The sequence below is a fragment of the Dendropsophus ebraccatus genome, chromosome 3 (assembly GCF_027789765.1).
Source record: "Dendropsophus ebraccatus isolate aDenEbr1 chromosome 3, aDenEbr1.pat, whole genome shotgun sequence".
Lineage (NCBI taxonomy): Eukaryota > Metazoa > Chordata > Amphibia > Anura > Hylidae > Dendropsophus > Dendropsophus ebraccatus.
Window position 1 is genome coordinate 121,194,234 of NC_091456.1, and position 20,480 is coordinate 121,214,713.

The 20,480-nt window shown below is 43.9% G+C and overlaps 1 protein-coding gene across 2 annotated transcripts in view; it reads right to left on the reverse strand.

The window, feature by feature from the left end:
- Nucleotides 1-20,480, reverse strand: part of LOC138786005 (ras-related protein Rab-8A) — a 93,060-nt gene that overhangs the window by 24,554 nt on the left and 48,026 nt on the right. For both annotated transcript variants that reach the window (XM_069962597.1, XM_069962596.1), the window contains 2 exons: nucleotides 19,237-19,326; nucleotides 18,043-18,108 (listed from right to left, as the gene is read on the reverse strand). In XM_069962597.1, coding sequence (XP_069818698.1) covers nucleotides 18,043-18,108; nucleotides 19,237-19,326 — 156 coding nt within the window. The remainder of the gene's footprint in view (nucleotides 1-18,042; nucleotides 18,109-19,236; nucleotides 19,327-20,480) is intronic.

The window sequence follows — 20,480 nt, forward strand, 5'->3', positions numbered from 1 at the left end:
AATCACATTCCTGATCTCGTACGGTAAACTGCGTCAGCGCAAAAAAATCCCAAAGTGCAAAATTGCACATTTTTGGTCGCATCAAATCCAGAAAAAATGTAATAAAAAGCGATCAAAAAGACGTATATGGGCAATCAAGGTACCGATAGAAAGATCACATCATGGCGCAAGAAATGACACCTCGCACAGCCCCATAGACCAAAGGATAAAAGCGCTATAAGCCTGGGAATGGAGCGATTTTAAGGAACTTATATTGGTTAACAACGGTTTGAATTTTTTACAGGCCATCAGATACAATATAAGTTATACATGTTATATATCGTTTTAATCGTAACAACTTGAGGAACATGCATAACAAGTCAGTTTTACCCCAGGGCGAATGGCGTAAAAACACATTTCCCCCAAATAAAAGAAATGCGTTTTTTTTTTTCAATTTCACCACACTTTGAATTTTTTTCTGGTTTCGCAGTGTACTTTATGCAAAAATTCAGCCTGTAATTGCAAAGTACAATTAGTGACGCAAAAAATAAGGGGTCATGTGGGTTTCTAGGTGGAAAAATGCAAGTGCTATGACCTTTTAAACACAAGGAGGAAAAACCGAAAACGTAAAAACGAAAATGGGCCACGTCCTTAAAGGGTTAAAAATCAGATCACAAGGGACTCTATCCAGACCTGTATCTCCACCTATTTCCTTGAGAATGCGGGCTCGGTTTCCTCTGACTCGATACTATGGGAGGCCCATAAGGCTGTGGTCAGGGGACATTGCATAGCCTTGAGCTCGCGCCGGAAGAGGGATAGGCAGGAGGAATTGATATCTATTAAAAGAGTTATTAGGACTCTGGAGCACACTATGGCCTCGCGCCCCTCCTTGGGGACTCTGAATAAGCTAATTGCTGCTAGGGCACGTTTGAAGGAATTAGCTCTGGATAACGTAGAGCGCCTGCTTCTTTATTCTAAGCAGCGTTTCTACAAAAAGGGTAATAAGGCTCACACGCTTCTAGCGCTGATGCTTGCTGAACGTTCGGCTGCCCAGTCTCCCCAAGTGGTGCGTGACCATACTGGTGCTTTGAAATTTCATCCTAAGGACATTGCTTCCACGTTCCATAGGTTCTACTCTAAATTGTATTCCCTCTCTTCTACTCTGCCCTCGGACCCGGTGGCACGGAAAGCACGTATCAATGCCTTTTTGGCTGGCTGTCAACTTCCTTCTCCTCCGCCCCAAGCGGTTGAGGACCTGAATTCTCCTATTACAGCTGAGGAGCTTGCGGAAGTTCTTAAAGATTTGCCCTCCGGTCGCTCTCCGAGTCCTGACGGCTTTACCTATTTGTACTATAAAACCTTTTCCTCTGAGCTGTCTCCACGCCTACTCTCACTCTTTAACTCTCTTTAGCTATTGGCTCCCGTCGTTAGTGGACAAAGATCAGGTGGGCTTTGTAATGAACCGGCAGGGTGGGGATAACACCAGGAGAGCGATTGATCTTATAGATGCGGTTAATCTGCAGTCGGAGAAGGCCTTAGTTTTGAGTCTTGACACTGAAAAGGCGTTTGACAGCCTCGGGTGGCCATTCCTGTTTAACACCTTTGCCCATTTTGGGTTCTCAGGTCCTTTTCTTACTGCAGTTAAGTCCCTCTATATGTGTCCAACAACTGCACTTAAATTTCCACATATGCTCTCTGAAACCTTTACCCTTTTGAATGGCACTCGTCAGGGGTGTCCTCTGTCACCCCTGCTGTTTGTGCTATGCATTGAGCCCCTGGCGGCTGCCATTCGGAACTGCTCGGATATTAAGGGAGTTTTGGTCAGAGGTAGGGAGTACAAAATTATGCTGTTTGCAGACGATGTCCTCCTAACTTTGACGCAACCCCTCACCACTTTGCCTGTTCTGCATGACTTGTTGACAGTTTTTGGGATTCTCTCCGGCTACAGGGTCAACATGGCTAAATCTGAAGCTATGCCCCTTAACATGTCTGAGGATACGGTAGCCCGTCTTAAATCTTCTTTTCACTTTCGCTGGTCTTCTTCATCTATTAAATACTTAGGCGTACGTTTTAACTCCCACATACTCTGCCTTGTATGGTGTGAATTATCCCCCTCTATTCCGTGAGTTAAAATCCCTGCTGACTAAGTGGTCGGCCCACTATACCTCCTTTCTGGGCCGCATTGCGGCGGCCAAAATGTCTATCTTGCCTAAACTTTTTTATTTCTTTGAAACCCTTCCGGTCAAGGTTCCCTTGTATGAGTTGAAGGCGATGCAAAGTGCCATATTTAAGTTTATCTGGCACTCGGGTAGACATCGTATTCCCAAGACAGTGATGACTAGTAGTAAAACCCAAGGTGGCCTGGCGGTACCGAATATCCTTCACTACTACTGGGCGACCCATTTGAGACAAATTACTGCCTAGTCGAAATATTACGCCTACAAAAAGTGGGTGGACATTGAGAGAGTATGGTTTGCCCCGTTCCATCCCAATTCATTCCTATGGCACGCTTCTCCCCCTTCCTACTCCCACTTGTCCCTTCTAGGTCCCATGCGTTTCACCCGCTCATTTTGGGCCTTTTGTGCTGGGAAATTTGGCCTCTTTTCCTCTGCTTCCCCCTTAATTCTTTTCTGCTCTTTCCGGACGTTTCCCTGAGTCTTGACTCGGTGACTGTAAGGACCTGGGGTACGCGGCAACTATTTCAGTTCGCTGATACGGTAGATCCGGTGAGTCGCATTTTACTCCCCTTTGAAACGTTGGAGGACAGATCCTTTTATTCAGATGTCCGCCAATTTATGCTACACCACTTGGGCACGCTTACGGTTGCTAAACCGACGGCGTTCGAACAACTGGTGCGCATGGGCACTTCCACTGCTGGTCTAATCTCGGCTATCTATAGCATCCTTAACCTCTTAAGGACATAGGACGTACCGGTACGTCCTATGTCCTCACTTGCACTTCAAAGCGGGGCCGCGCGGCGGCCCCGCTTTGAAGTGCCGCGATCCCGGGTGCCGCGTGTAGCCCGGGACCGCCGCTATTAGCGGGCACGGTCTGATCGCCGTGCCCGCTAATTAGCTAATCGGAGGCAGCTGTCAAAGTTGACAGCTGCCTCCGATTACCGGAGGCAACGTTTCCCTGGTGTCTAGTGGGGGAGATCGCTCCTCCGGGACCTTGTCCCGGAGGAGCGATCTCCGTTACTGATGCCGGCCGGGGACGCGTCCAAGATGGCGCCGTCCTCGGCTCGGCACTCGTTTACTTCCGGCTGCAGCAGCCGAAAGCAAACGAGTGCCGATCTCATGGATCTCTGCAGCATATCTATGCTGCAGAGATCTCAATGAGAGATCACAGTGTATATACTAGAAGTCCCCCATGGGGGCTTCTAGTATATGTGTAAAAAAAAAAAAAAAAAGTGTTGTTAATAGTAAAAAGCCCCCCCCCCCTAATAAAAGTCTGAATCACCCCCCTTTTCCCAGGTTTTAAATAAAAGTAAACAAATAAATAAATAAACATGTTTACTATCGCCGCGTGCGTAATCGCCCGAACTATTAATTAATCCCATTCCTGATCTCGTACGGTAAACGGCGTCAGCGCAAAAAAATCCCAAAGTGCAAAATTGCGCATTTTTGGTCGCATCAAATCCAGAAAAAATGTAATAAAAAGCGATCAAAAAGACGTATATGGGCAATCAAGGTACCGATAGAAAGATCACATCATGGCGCAAAAAATGACACCTCGCACAGCCCCATAGACCAAAGGATAAAAGCGCTATAAGCCTGGGAATGGAGCGATTTTAAGGAACGTATATTGGTTAACAACGGTTTGAATTTTTTACAGGCCATCAGATACAATATAAGTTATACATGTTATATATCGTTTTAATCGTAACGACTTGAGGAACATGCATAACAAGTCAGTTTTACCCCAGGGTGAATGGCGTAAAAACACATTTCCCCCAAATAAAAGAAATGCGTTTTTTTTTTCAATTTCACCACACTTCGAATTTTTTTCTGGTTTCGCAGTGTACTTTATGCAAAAATTCAGCCTGCAATTGCAAAGTACAATTAGTGACGCAAAAAATAAGGGGTCATGGGGGTTTCTAGGTGGAAAAATGCAAGTGCTATGACCTTTTAAACACAAGGAGGAAAAACCGAAAACGTAAAAACGAAAATGGGCCATGTCCTTAAAGGGTTAAAGTGTCACTGTCATGAATTTTTTTTTTGCAGAAATCCATAGTCCAGGCGATTTTAAGAAACTTTGTAATTAGGTTTATTAGCCAAAAAATGCATTTTTATCATGAAAAAGCAGTTTGAAGCTCTCTCCCCTGTCTTCATTGTTCTCCTATGGAGAGAGCTAAAGAAAAGACCAAAACAGGACAACAAAGAGTTAATCTACAAATACCTCACCAGTTATCTCCTGGGACAGTCACCACTGACCTGTCTGAGCTCAGATTACAGCTGTCACCCAGCTCCATGCCTGTAATCCTCTGTTATCTGCTCCCTCCTTCCTCCTCCCCCCTCCCCTCTCCCTAGAGCAGACAGGGTACGACTCATGCAACAAGTCACAATTTTCAGATTTTTTGCAGTGGATGGAAAAGAGGAAGGAGGGGGGGACCTGGGAAAAGGCTTTTTACATGCAGATAATGGCATATTTGGCTAATAAACCCAATTACAAAGTTTCTTAAAAAAAATAAACTCAATTACAAAGTTTCTTAAAACCGCCTGGACTATTGATTTCTGCACAAAAAAAAAATACGACAGTGACTCTTTAATTCACCTGTCACTGATGCCCCCATACGGCATAAGTATATGGATAAATGGGAGGCTGCTTTGGGTAGATTGATTTCTCCTGAGTGTTGGAGCATTATCTGGGACAGAGCGGCTACCTCTTCCATATGTACTACTTATAAGGAGACACACTATAAAGTCATGATACACTGGTACCATACCCCTGAGCTCCTCCATAGGCTGAATAGCTCTATTTCTTCCTTGTGCTGGAGATGCCATGGCGCTACAGGAACCTTGTTCCATATATTTTGGGAGTGTTCACTGATCACTGGTTTCTGGAGAGAGGTTTGCCACCTTGCCACTAGGATTCTTGAATATTCTGTTAGTATCGACCCGGTAATCTGCTTACTGAATCTGACCCCCAAACAGTTGAGGAAGAAAGCCTCAAAGTTGCTTTTAGTGATACTGACCGCGGCCAAGTCCTTAATTGCTAGATCCTGGAAGCAGACCTCCTCTTCATCCCTTTCCTGCCTAATTACTAGAGTGAAAGAACTATGGTCCTTGGAGCGCCTTACTGCCTCACTGAATAACAAAATGGAGTCATTTGATCAGATATGGGCTCCCTGGGATGAACACTACCCCCCAGCTCGATTATAACTGGACGGGTTCTGCCGCCTCATTGTGTTTCCCTTTCTGTTTTATCCTTTGTTCCCCCCCCCTGTCTGGTTTGTATGTTACTATTCGGTCCTGTTCTATGTTTCCTTTTTTCTGGTTGTATGTTGTTGTCTGTTCGTTGATTCGGCGTTATTATATGCCTATTATAATGCCACATATAGCTCATGTGCTGGTTTAGACATGTGAATTATGCCCTTCTTTTGGGGAACTGGATTTCTACTTTATGTGTTAAGCTGCATTGATACTTTGGAATTATCTTTCTGTTTATGTATGTTTATACTGGAAAATACTAATAAAAATTACATTTATAAAAAAAAAAAAAAAAAGGCTGCAAGCCCTTCAGACAGCTGATCAGTGTGAGCGCCCCCCAGTGTGCCCCTCATCTCTACCTGTACTACTACACCCCTCATCTCTACCTGTACTACTAGAACATTATCTATATCTGTACTACTACTACACCCTTCATCTGTACCTGTACTACTACAACACTCATCTATATCTGTACTCCTACTACACCCCTTATCTGTAACTGTACTACTACACCCCTCATCTATACCTGTACTATTACAACCCTTATCCACTATACCTCCACTACTACATCCAACCTAGATGGAAGCACAAAGATCTCCTATACTATATGGGGGCACAGAGTGGCACATATTTGGCAAACCTACATATATAGGGGGCACAGACGGGGCTTGTCTACTACTTGGGGGCACAGGTGGGGGCTTGTGTACTACATAGGGGCACAGGGGGAACACTTACACTGGGAAGCAATACAGTTGTTGTCTCAAATGTCATCTGATGCTGCAAGGAGAAAAATGTTCTGTTTATTTAGCAAAGGGGGGGGGGCATATTAGCCATATTGCCCAGCCCTATTATAAAGTAATCCTGAAATCTTGCAGTCCGTTCCCTTGAGATAAATAGAAGAGAAGAAGATTCCCAGCAGTAACCGTCTGGGACAGGGAGGGTTACCCTCAGAGTCGGACGCAGGTGCGATATAGGATATAGGAACAGCCACCACCCAGTATAGTACTACAGGCGGCATGTAAAAACTATTAATTTATTACGCAACGCATTTCAGCTCTATAATAAGTCAGAGCCTTCCTCAGATCGAGGGTAACCCTGTCCCAGACTGTTACTGCTGGGAATCTTCTCTTCTATTTATCTCAAGAGGACAGTCTCCAAGTCTATTGTTGTCTACGTCAATGAGGCTTGCCGTAAAGTATGTCAGTTAATGCTGTTAAAAACAGCAGTCCTAATAACAATGTAAAAAATTAGTCAGAAAATAAAAACTAAATCAGAAAAAAGAACATATTTTAGTACCAGGATCTAATCAGTAAAAGAAAATCTAGGTGATACATTCCCTATAGGCTGCCATTACACACACCAGCAGTTTTTGTTTTTGTAAACTACCAGTGCACTTTTTGAGCCCAAACTACAAGTGAATTAAAAAGGAATAGAAAATATAAAGTAAAGACTTCTGATTCCTGTCAGATCCACTTCTGGCTTTGGCTTAAAGCATACCTGTCATTCTGTGGCAGGATACACAGAAAAAATCCTGCAGGTACGCAGTCTCTTCTAATGCAGTTGGTGGTTGGAACTCCAGGGAGCACAGTTGGATGCATTGTAAGTGTATTACAATGTAATCTATGGTGCTTTTGGACGTTCTGTTTGGAAGTTCTCTCACGTCAGAAGAGACAGTGTACCTCTACAGGATTTCTTTTAGCGTATTCTACCTTGGTCACTTAATGAAAGATACACGTTAGGAACTGCAGTGGCAGTTATCTAAAAGACTGCCTTCCATAACAGCAGTCTGAAGCAGCACCGGCTTATTACACTGCAGAAAGGTTTTTACCACATTTATCAATCACTGTTCTCAATGGGACTCGAAATTATTTCTCTATTCTACACATACACATACTTCAGTGTCTTCAAAAAGTATTTATACCCCTTGACCTTTCCACATTACGGTCACATGATTAAATGTATTTTACTTGTATGAAACACTCAGCAGCGGCCATTTGGGACAGGGATACACTTCAAGTGAGCCATGTGCGGGTGTAGACATTAGGTACAGCAATGCATAGGAGTGAGCGCTTGTCACCAATCACCAACACACTATGCAATCTTGGACCAAAAATAAAAATTTTTTTTATTCAAACAACACGTTTCGGCCCTGTATTAAGTCAGGGCCTTCCCAGGTGCCTGAGGAAGTGCTCCAGCTTAGGATATACATCTATATCATAAAAATGAAAGTCTGTCTGTCTGTCTGTCCCATATAGACTTCCAAACGCCTAAACCGTCTGACCCCAAATTTGGCACACAGATACATTGGGTGCCCGGGAAGGTTTTAGCGAAGGTCCCGTCCCCGCCAGATGTACAGGAGAGGAGGGGGAGGGGGAAGAGCGACGCCCCATAGAGATGAATGGGAAAATCTTCACACCGCACACACATAATTAGCTGCAGCTGCCCAGAGAAAACGGCAGTTTCACAGGGAGTTGTGGTTGCTAGGGAAGCTGCCTCAATAGATCCACAGAAATAAGTGGTAGACCCCCTACTCCATCTATACAGTACATGTATACAGGGCCCCCTACTCCATCTATACAGTACATGTATACAGGACCCCCTACTCCATCTATACAGCACATGTATACAGGGTCCCCTACTCCATCTATACAGCACATGTATACAGGACCCCCTACTCCATCTATACAGTACATGTATACAGGGTCCCCTACTCCATCCATACAGTACATGTATACAGGGCCCCCTACTCCATCTATACAGTACATGTATACAGGGCCCCCTACTCCTATACAGTACATGTATACAGGACCCCCTACTCCATCTATACAGTACATGTATACAGGACCCCCTACTCCATCTATACAGTACATGTATACAGGACCCCCTACTCCATCTATACAGTACATGTATACAGGACCCCCTACTCCATCTATACCAGGCATGTCCAAAGTCCGGCCCGCGTTCCGAACTTTTACGTCCCCCCAGGTATCCAGCAGCAACAGATAACTTGCGCCACGCCACTCTAGTGCACAGAAAAGGAAAGCCGAAATCTTGCGATGTCCGAGATTTCGGCTTTCCTTTCCCGTACACTAGAGCAGTGTTTTTCAACCAGTGTGCCGCGGGCGCCGTCCCCCTCACCTACTGGCCTGGACGTGCGCCTCCAATCAGTAGAGACCAGGAGCGTGGTGCGCCACGCACCACGCTCCAGGTCTCCCCTAATTGGAGGAGCACGTCCGGGCCAGTAGGTGAGGGGGACGGCGCCCGCGGCGAGCATCTCAAGGAAGGTGAGCAGGGATGGGGGAGAAACAGGAGAGAAGCAGGGGGGAGAGAAACATGGGGATGGGGGAGAAGCAGAGGGGAGAGAAACATGGGGGAGAGAAACATGGGGATAGGGGAGAAACAGGGGAGAGAAGCAGGGGGGGGGAGAAACAGGGGAGAGAAGCAGGGGGGAGAGAAACATGGGGATGGGGGAGAGAAACAGGGATATCCCTTTTGTGTTTATCGAAACAGGCCCAGGTTTCACACTGAGTGAGTATAAATGCATTTAGAATCTATATTATTAACTATATGTATAATATGTACTGTTTTAGTGTCATTTTGTGCCATTTTGGTTGGTGGTGTGCCCCGGGATTTTTTAAGTATAAAAAGTATGCAGTTTTCAATAAACTTTGTACAAAAAAGTTTATTTGCATTCATTTTAATGGTCCAAAGAATGTCAAGCAAAATGGTCGGCCCTCGCACATGTTCACTTCATCAAATTTGGCACTCTTTGAAAAAAGTTTGGACATGCCTGATCTATACAGTACATGTATACAGGACCCCCTACTTCATCTATACAGTACATGTATACAGGACCCCCTACTCCATCTATACAGTACATGTATACAGGACAGCCTACTCCATCTATACAGTACATGTATACAGGACATTACAGGTATACAGGACCCCCTACTCCTACTATACAATACATGTATACAGGGCAGCATTACCAGCGCTAAACCTGAGGACACCCCATCCTCACTCACCAATTAGCATCAGGATTGGTAGGTAATAGCTCCAGACATCACATTTAACACCGCCACACCAGACCTGACCAATACCGCCATACTGTGACTGGATAACACCGCCATACCAGACCTGACCAATACCGCCATACTGTGACTGGATAACACCGCCATACCAGACCTGACCAATACCGCCATACTGTGACTGGATAACACTGTCATAACACACCTGACCAATACCACCATACTGTGACTGGATAACACTGCCATACCAGACCTGACCAATACCGCCATACTGTGACTGGGTAACACCTCCATACCAGACCTGACCAATACCACCATACTGTGACTGGATAACACCGCCATACCAGACCTGACCAATACCGCCATACTGTGACTGGGTAACACCTTAATACCAGACCTGACCAATACCACCATACTGTGACTGGATAACACCTCCATACCAGACCTGACCAATATTGCCACATTGTGACTGGATAACACTGCCAGACCAGACCTGACCAATACCGCCATACTGTGACTGGATAACACTGCATTACCAGACCTGACCAATACCACCATACTGTGACTGGATAACACCTCCATACCAGACCTGATCAATACCGCCATACTGTGACTGGATAACACTGCCACACCAGACCTGACCAATACTGCCTTACTGTGACTGGATAACACTGCCATACCAGACCCTACCAATACCACCATACTGTGACTGGGTAACACCTCCATACCAGACCTGACCAATACCACCATACTGTGACTGGATAACACCGCCATACCAGACCTGACCAATACCGCCATACTGTGACTGGGTAACACCTTAATACCAGACCTGACCAATACCACCATACTGTGACTGGATAACACCTCCATACCAGACCTGACCAATATTGCCACATTGTGACTGGATAACACTGCCAGACCAGACCTGACCAATACCGCCATACTGTGACTGGATAACACTGCATTACCAGACCTGACCAATACCACCATACTGTGACTGGATAACACCTCCATACCAGACCTGATCAATACCGCCATACTGTGACTGGATAACACTGCCACACCAGACCTGACCAATACTGCCTTACTGTGACTGGATAACACTGCCATACCAGACCCTACCAATACCACCATACTGTGACTGGATAACACCGTCATACCATACCAAATAACACCGCCATACCAGACCTGACCAATACCGCCACACTGTGACTGGATAACACTGCCATACCAGACCTGACCAATACCGCCACATTGTGACTGGATAACACCGCCATACCAGACCTGACCAATACCGCCATACTGTAAATGGATAACACCGCCACACCAGACCTGACCAATACCACCACACAGTGACTGGATAACACTGCCATACCAGACCTGACCAATACCGCGTTACTGTGACTGGATAACACTGCTATACCAGACCTGACCAATACGGCCACACTGTGACTGGATAACACTGCCACACCAGACCTGACCAATACCGCCATACTGTGACTGGATAACACTGCCATACCACACTTGACCAATACGGCCACCTAGTGACTGGATAACACTGCCACACCAGACCTGACCAATACCGCCATACTGTGACTGGATGAATCTGCCATACCAGACCTGACCAATACCACCATACTGTGACTGGATAACACCGCCATACCAGAGCTGACCAATACCGCCATACTGTGACTGGATAACACCGCTATACCAGACCTTACCAATACCGCCATACTGTGACTGGATGAATCTGCCATACCAGACCTGACCAATACCACCATACTGTGACTGGATAACACTGCCATACCAGACCTGACCAATACCACCATACTGTGACTGGATAACACCGCCTTACCACACCTGACCAATAGCGCCACACTGTGACTGGATAACACTGCCAGACCTGACCAATACCGCCATACTGTGACTGGATAACACTGCCACAGCACCTCCACCAACTCTATACTACAGGTATACAGAACCCCAAACTATACACTACAGGTATACAGGAATTCCACCAACTATATACTACAGGTATACAGGACCCTCAAACTATACACTACAGGTATACAGGACCCCCGAACTATATACTTCAGGTATACAAGACCTCCAACAACTCTATACTACAGGTATACAGCACCTCCACCAACTCTATACTACAGGTATACAGGACCCCCTATACACACACTGACACTTTATACCCGGGCAGCGCCGGGTACATTTTCTAGTAACCAATAAAGAAAAGCCACAGCACTCTCAATTCAGTGAAAATTCAAGTGCGACATTTCAGCCACACATGGAGCCTTATTCAAACATAAGCGAATAGAACAAACAAGTGCTTTATAAAAGGACGTGATATCACAGCTCATTGGCATAAGTAGATAAACATTATAAATACAATACAAATCTGTTTAAATCAACAAAATGCATACATAAGGGAATATGATATTCCTATAAACACTGCAGATATTCTATAATCGTGTAATATCAATCATTTGTAATTTATGAATAGTGTATATAAAGTATTAACACAGATTAAGAAATAGATTTCTGCAGAAGGACCAAGTGTCATTGGTTGGAGAGAAGTGGTCAAAATATAAAACAAATATGAAGGAAAGTGAATTAGGAGGGCCATGAGGGTTTTTTTTTTGTTTTGCCCTCCTGTCTAGAGAAGGGGGGGGGGGGGGCCCTAGGAAAAACATTTGAATTATGTAATGAAGACATGTTGGGTTATGATTATGTACTATTAAGGTAAAAATTTTTAAATTGTTTGTATTTTGTATTATGGATTAGAAGTGTTGACATAGATATAGATAGGCAGAGACCATCCCATACCAGCCACTGTAGCCAAATATAATTACCTCCAAGTCAACAGCAAAAAGGTCGATATCTTGAATATGTGGATATGTAACTGTATTTGCACCAAAATACAGAAAACTGTGCATGCGCTCTCACCATAGGTTGGACTGATGCTCGGTCAAATTACGTCCGCCAATCGGCTACAAACAAACATATCAAAATCCTCCAAATAAATCTGCTATATATGAGTTGATAGATAGTATTTATAGTAACATCAAGCTGGTATGCAATGAAGGAACACCATCCCCATAGTGGCCCCTAATGGGACTATCCCACGGATGGAACTGGGAGTTTAGCTGAGCGCTCTACAAAAGCGGCAAATTATGGCCCTCGGGGCAGCTCTGAATGGGACCCCGACGGCCAAAAAATATTACACCCTTTAGTTCTTGCTACATAGTAGTTCAAAAGATAAATAACCCTGTGAATGGTCTACAGGGCTATTTATCGGGGACCCAGTCTGACCCAGCCATTATATACGGCTTTTGTGCAGTGCTCAATTAAACTCTGACTTCCACTGCCAGGTGTACAGGCAGGATAGTCCCATTTGGGACTATTATGGGGATGGGTTTACTTGATTGCTTAATGACTTGACACTACTATAAATACTTATCGGTCAACTCACATATAGCAGGATAATCTGCAGGATTTTGACAGCCCAATGTTTATTTTGTACCCGATTGACTGATCAAATTTGACCAAACATCAGTCAGACCTATGGTGCCACGCCTTGTAGCACAGATGCAGTTACATGTTCCCACGCTGGGAATATTGACCTTAACTGTTGGTGGGCAGGTAATTATGTTTGGCTTCAGTAGCAGTTATGGGATTGTCTCTGCCCATCTATATTTATGTTAACACTTTATAGACACGTGGGGCTGAAACGTCGTACTTGTATTTGTATATGGAATAAAGCATTGTCTGAATTTTCACTGAATTGGAAGTGCCGCATGAAAAAGAGGACTTATGTATATCTATATATTTATTTATTTTTTATAATTTAACCCTGAAGTGCTTTACACTTCTCCACAACTTTATCCCTGACCTGTCTGGTGAGTTTCTTGGTTTTCATTTCCTCTGAGGCTTAAAGGGGTATTCGACTTTAACATATGTTGCTGCCCATGGTGAGACCAACAATCCATTCCATACTTATTATCTTTAGTGTCTCCTTCCCTCAGTCCAGAGCTGCTGCTTACTGCTGAAAACAAAAAAACTGTGTGTGAACTTTTCTCTTAGGCTAGGTTTACACTGCGTTTTTGCAATCAGTTTTCTTCAAAAAACAGATGAAAAATGGATGGAAAAAACTGATGCATTGAGTGCATCCGTTTTGATCTGTTTTTCCATTGACTTCCATTGTAAAAAAAAAAAAACGGATCAAAACGGATCTGTTTTTTTTGATGGACACAAAAGTAGTGTCAGCGTAAAAAAAACCTGATCCGTTTTGATCAGTTTTTTTTACAATGGTAGTCAATGGAAAAACGGATGCACACAAATGCATCCTTTTTTTTTGCAAAAAACGGATGGAAAAAAAAAACAAAAAACGGATTGCAAAAACGCAGTGTGAACCTAGCCTAAGTGTCCTCTCCTCCCCCCTCCCTTCCAAGACGGCTAATGTAAACAAGTCTATGGCTGATCAGTGTCACTTTTACACGGGCAGAGTATCAGCTGCAGAAGTGTTTCTGGCAATGTTCAATGCCAAAAACCTGCCTCTCCACACCTCAGTTCTGAGCAAAGTACTCCAGCCAAGTGGAAATTTATATACAAAAAACAACAACCAATATAGACAAAGAAAAAATAAAGAATGAAATTGTGTGTGTGTGTGTGTGTGTGGGGGGGGGGGGGTGTTAGAGATTAACTGAGGGGTGCTGTCATGGGCTTATGAAAGCAAGATTACCAGTGAGTAATCATGATTTTACCCTGGCGTCAGATGAAAGCACCCCTGGAGGACCAAACTAGTAATTTACGTAAGGAAGGACAATTGTCTAGAGAACTCTTTGGCCAAAAGACAAGTCTGAAATGGGATTTAGGGCCCTAGTACACCAACAGATTATCTGACAGATTTTTTTTGAGCCAAAGCCAGGAATGGACTATAAATAGAGAACAGGTAATAAAGGAAAGACAGATTTCTCCTCTTTTCAAATCCATTCCTGGCTTTGGCTTAAAAAAATCTGTCAGATAATCTGATGGTGTAATACGGCCCTTAGCTGTAGCTTGTAGTGACTACTGGTGCGTTTACAGACAGATTTATCTGACAGATCTTTGAAGCCAAAACCAGGAACAGACTATAAACAGGGAATAGGTCATAAAGGAAAGACTGGGATCTATCCTCTTTTCAAATCCATTCCTGGCGTTTGCTTCCAAAATCTGTCAGATAAATCTTTCTGTGTAAACGCACCCTTAGAAAGGTATGAACAGAAAACAACGTAGCTTCGCTACAGATCTGGTTTAGGTAGGCATCAGCTTTTTCTTCCAAAGAATTAGCAACCGCTCAAGTACAGTGGGCCAAAGAATAAACAGGAGGAAAGTTATTCTGGGCTGAGAATGCAAGTGTGATAGCCTGTCTGATCCATCTACTAAACTGTAGGCTTAGATACAGCTTTCCCCTTGTTGATCCCGATCAAAAGCTACTAGTCACATAAAGATATTTGAGGAGAAATCTAACTTTTGCATTCTGACATCTCTACACAGGGGTAAAGGGTAAATTTAGCGGTTTTCATACCTTATTTTATATCATACGTCATGGTGCTTGTTCAAGTAAAAAGTCATCTTTTATCAACTGCAGATTGTGTTTAGTGGGCAGGGCCTTGCGGCATTAGCGTCACTTAGCCCCGCCCACAACTGCACAGTTGGCCCCGCCCCCTCGTCGGCCATTGGAACAGGCTGGCCAACGGTGCCGTTGTGGGCGGGGCTAAGTGGCGCTAATGCCGCGAGGTCACACTCACTTAATACAATCTGCAGTTGATAAAAGGACACTTTTTACTTGAACAAACACCATCAACAAGACCCTTCCCTCTCAAGATTACCCTTCTAGCATCCGGGCTTTCAAGTGCAGATATGGTGCGCCTGGATGTTTGACTGGTACTTGGTGAAGGAAATGTTCTCTGTCTGGGAGAATCCATGGTGAGAGCTGAAACAGCTGTCAGAGAAGGGTAAACCATAGTCATCTCAACCAAAAGTGAGTTAGCAGTATTATAGCCACCCTGTCTTCCACTGCTTTCTTTATGACACGGGGGATCAAGTTGAATGGAGGGAAAGGCTTCTTCCCCCAATGTTGGGCAAAAAAATTTGCTGCTGCTGGACAATACAGAGGACTGAGTGAAAAGAACCTGGACAGTTTTTGTTTTACCTGGTCACAAGTAAGTCCACCGTTGGAGAACAAAACCTTTTTACGACCAGATTAAAAACTTCTTTATTGAGCGCCCATTCTGACTAGCATAGATTAATCCTGCTCAAGTAGTCTGCCATCTGGTTGTATGAGTCCTTGAGGTGTACCGCTAACAGTAATAAGAGATTTCTTTCTGCAAAGCTGAAGATCTCTGAGAAAAGGTTCAGATATGTTTGATACCTGGGGACACCTTGCTTGTTCAGATATATTTCTGTTGCGGTATTGTCTGAGTATATTAAGACATCTTTGGATGATATTTGAGGAGATAATTCGCTCAGGGCTAGGAATACTGCATACAGCTCTTTGTTGTTGTTAGACTGTTTGGATACCTGAGGTGATCAAGCTCCCTGCAGCAAGTGATGACCTGAATGGGGCCCCCCACCCCCAGGGGCTGGCATCTGTGGTAATCCTGACTATATATCTGGGGGACCACCGAACTCTTTTGGTAAGGTTGAGAGGATTCAACCACCAAAGGAGGCTGGCAGATAACTGGATTGCATGACTGAGGGAGTTCTGCCTCCCATGCCACTTTTGGGGGATGTCACTTTGCAGGAACTTTGAATGGAACTTACCCCATTTGTACACAAACAATACAAGATGTTAGTAGCCCTAAGGCCCCGTTCCCACTGAGGAAAGGTAGCGGAATTCCGCGACGGAATTGTCCGCCGCGGAATGCCGTTAGCCTCCCGCTCATAATGGGAGTCTATGGGAGGCGCGCGCTGCTGCTCTGTACGCGCTGAAGAATGAACATGTTCATTCTTCAGCGCGGAAAGGGCAGGAGCGCGAGCCTCCCATAGACTCCCATTATGAGCGGGAGGCTAACGGCATTCCGCGGCGGACAATTCTGTCGCGGAATTCCGCTAGCTTTGCTCAGTGGGAACGGGGCCTAAGACAGACATAGCTTTCCTAATCGTAGGTCTGACATTTGAGAGAATCCTGTTTTACAGTGGGAAGAAAGGAAGTTTGCAGAGCTGAGTGTAGGAGGATTCCCAGGAAAAAAAACACTGTTGAGATGGAATAAAGTTTGACTTCTGGATGTTTATATTGCAACCTAGCGACTTGATATCTAAAAAGCTTCTTGAAGATGTTCACCAGTGTAAGAAAGAGTGACTGGCACCACGGTCACAACAAAGCACTGCAAACACGGAGGTGAGCTCTCAGCTCAACTGGATAGTGGATGCTTAGAGTGAACGTAATAACTGGGTTCTCCGAAGTGCAGAAATTGATAGATTAGTGACTTCTGTCCCCTAACTCATGCTATAAAGTACCATATAAAATGCACCTTCAGCCTGTCTCTTTTCTCATTGTCAGCTTTTATTAGAAAGAGAGAAGTGAAGGGTCAGGCTACATTTCACAAGAAACACTACAGCTACTGTACGTTCACACATTTGTTTTCAGCAGTACTTTTGCATGGGAGGGATTATGGGGCTAAATGGTTGTATTTTGTAAATTACGGCCAGAATTTACAAAACACAGCTGTATTTTATCCTCAAAATGATTTTTGTCCAAAAAAACTGGCGTAATAGGATGTTGTGTGAACATAGCCCAATGAAAATGCACACAGAAGAGACAGTCAGTGAGAGTCAGTGTATAACTGCAGCCAATCACAGAATGAAAAAATGAACTAGATCGCTGCACTCCTGGTGTCTTAAGAGAGGGCAGACATTCTATCTTCCACAGCACTCTCTATGTCCGCCATGCACAAAGACTGTGGAGCTGTGTGGGGAAGAGAGAAGTCTGAGAGCTGCTAGATTTGTTAGGTGATAATGTAATCATGTCCTCCACCCAGGTGAGACTGACAATCTCTCTAGGACTATGAAGAAAAAGCATATGCACAAACAAGGTAGCACATTAAGAGAAAAATCTTTATTTAAATAGCCTAACAATACACAAAATAAATACAAAACAAGAACAGTAAACCTAGGGAGACAAGCCCTAAATGCCACTCAACATTAAAAACACTAAAATGTCATCCTTGGTCCGGTTGGTGTCCCAGCCTGGACTCAACACCCTACCTGACCCCGGACACAGCACATGAGTAAAATGCTAAAAAAAAAAAAAAAAAAAAAATCCCCCAAACTATAACAAAAATAATGGGTAATGCAGTGACTAATAATGAAAATGAAAAGTGTACTGAAAACAATATCACCATGTGCAGTCCAGCAGATGAAAGGATTGGTCAGGTGGAAGCAGCAAAAACACCCCATGCGTTCTGCTGTAACCGGCATTCTCAGGGATGTGAGTCATTATTTTTGTTATAGTTTTGGGGATTTTTTTTGCATTTTACTCTTGTGCTGTGTCTGGGGTCAGGCAGCAAAAATCATGGCACCTCATGATATACATAAAGAAAAACACAAATACTTACGTTTTCCACATTGATATTAGCCTTTGCACTAGTCTCCATGAATTTAATTCCATATTCAAGAGCCAACTAAAAAAAATATATATATATATAAAATAATAATAATAATAATAATAATAATAATAATAATAATAATAATAATAAAGGCTTGTATTTATGTCACCAACTCTAAACTATATAGCTGCTAGGCCTCATACACACACACATCAGTTTTTCTGGGACCTCAGAAATCAGAGACCAGGCATTCAAAAAAATGGGGCCCTGGCCAGACAACCCCTGCAACATGAATATAAAAGTATACAATTTTATTTCAGAGATACAGAGAAATAAATATCACTGTAAAACATGCAATTGTGTGTCTGTATTATGACATCACTCTGCTCTATGCCATAGGATTAATACAATTTAAAGAAAACCCTGTTTTTCCATCACTGTAATAAAATAATATATTCAGTGTTTGGTCTTCCAATGTGTTGTGTAAGAGATTTAGTTAGCCCTGTTCTACTACCTAAATGCCCACATAATCTTGTTGTATGTAGGTCCTCCTAGTAAGCTCTTTATGTGTTGACCAAGACAAAAAAATAAAAACCAATCCACAGGATAAGCTACCAACAGTTGATCTTTGGAGTGCCACTATACAGCTACCCTGCAGTTTAGCTGTTTGGTGCTGGTGCCATGGCAAGAACAGTAAACAGTTGGCTATATTCCCTTTGTAGCAACAGCATTGGGGTACTACAGCCTCAGCTCCCATTAAAGTGAATAGGAGTAGAGGCTACAGTACTGCCACGCCACTACACAGGAAACATTCTCCATTCTCACTGTAGCGCAGGGAACATTAGCTTATTAGCAAGAAAGCTGGATGTCAGCACCCCACCTATCAGCTACTGATAGACTATCATTAGTTTTATGCTGGAAAACCTTTTTAAACTCTTGGGAGCAGGGCCTCACTTCTGTTTAATTTAAGGGTACGTTCACACTTACCGGATCCGCAGCTGATTTTCTGCTGCAGATCCGCAGCAGATTTCATTTAAATAACTGAACACGGCATCAAATCTGTACCATCAAATCCATCCATCCTGTAGGTGTGAACGAACCCTAACAATTAGTTTGTTGCCAAGTATTGTCTGGTTTAGTTTATACACTCTGTAATGTAAAGTGCTGTAGAATATGTTGATAGTACACAAAGATTATTACTACCTTCTCCCCTTTCTCTTTAGAAACCTGTCGTTTCTCGTTGACATCACATTTGTTGCCCAGAATCATTTTTTCAACGTCAGCTGAGGCATGCTGCAAGATAACACATCAGGTAGTATTATATTTAAAGTTCAACATTTTACTCAACATAAGAAGCTGAATGCATGATATTGTAATATGGACCTTAATTTTTTTTACGGAATGTTAACCTGTACCGTATGCACATCGGATTTGTTACCCACTGATTTAAGAGGTTAGTAAAACAAAAAAGCAAACTTGAAGGTTTTACACTTTACACAATATGCCAGGTGCACAGCATTCAGACCACAGACTGAAAAGGAGTTAAGTAGTGATGCACCACCTGGGGCAGTGCAGTAAGAAGCTGTGCACAGTGCACCACTGGTTACTGTACAGGAGCATGGACTCCCTGCTCAGAAGTGTGTTTCTTGCTTAAAGGGGTTATCCAGCGCTACAAAAACATGGCCACTTTTCCCCCTACTGTTGTCTCCAGTTCAGGTGCAGTTTGCAATTAAGCTCCATTTACTTTAATGGAACTGAGTTTCAAAACCCCACCCAAATGAGACAACAATAGGGGGAAAGTGGCCATGTTTTTGTAGCGCTGGATAACCCCTTTAAGAGCAGAAAGTTAGTATTTACTAATGGGGATCAGGTGTCTGAAATTAGGTTTGGGACAGCAGCAGGCTAGTACTTTTAGGATGCCTTCACACCTACTGACTCGCAGCGTAAATCTCGCTGCGAGTCTGGCAGGTCCTGGCAGTTCACTGTCACGACCGCTGCGTGTATGTAATATTGCCGGCCCCTTAACCCCTTCGGCTCCCGCCCCGCTGTGTCTGTATATACGTTACCTGTCCTCGCTGCATCGGGTCCCGCTGTCCTGCTCTCCGCTCCAGCCAATCAGTGGCTGCGACTGGGCAACACACTGATTGGCCGGGCGGGAGAGCAGGACGCCGGGACCCCGTGCGGCGAGGAGAGAGGTAGTCTATATACAGACACAGCAGAGCGGGAGCAGAAGGGGTTAAGGGTCCGGCAGAATTATATACTCACAGCGGTCGTTCAGACAGTTACAGTGAACTGCTAGGACCTGCCAGACTCGAGTCGGTAGGTGTGAAGCTACCCTTAGGTTGTAATCCTGCTGCTGTTTGTTTTTTTACCTGGCTTGTTAGGAAAAATAGAGAAGACCATGCATTTTTTTAACACCCACAACCTTTGTTAACCATTCTATTAAA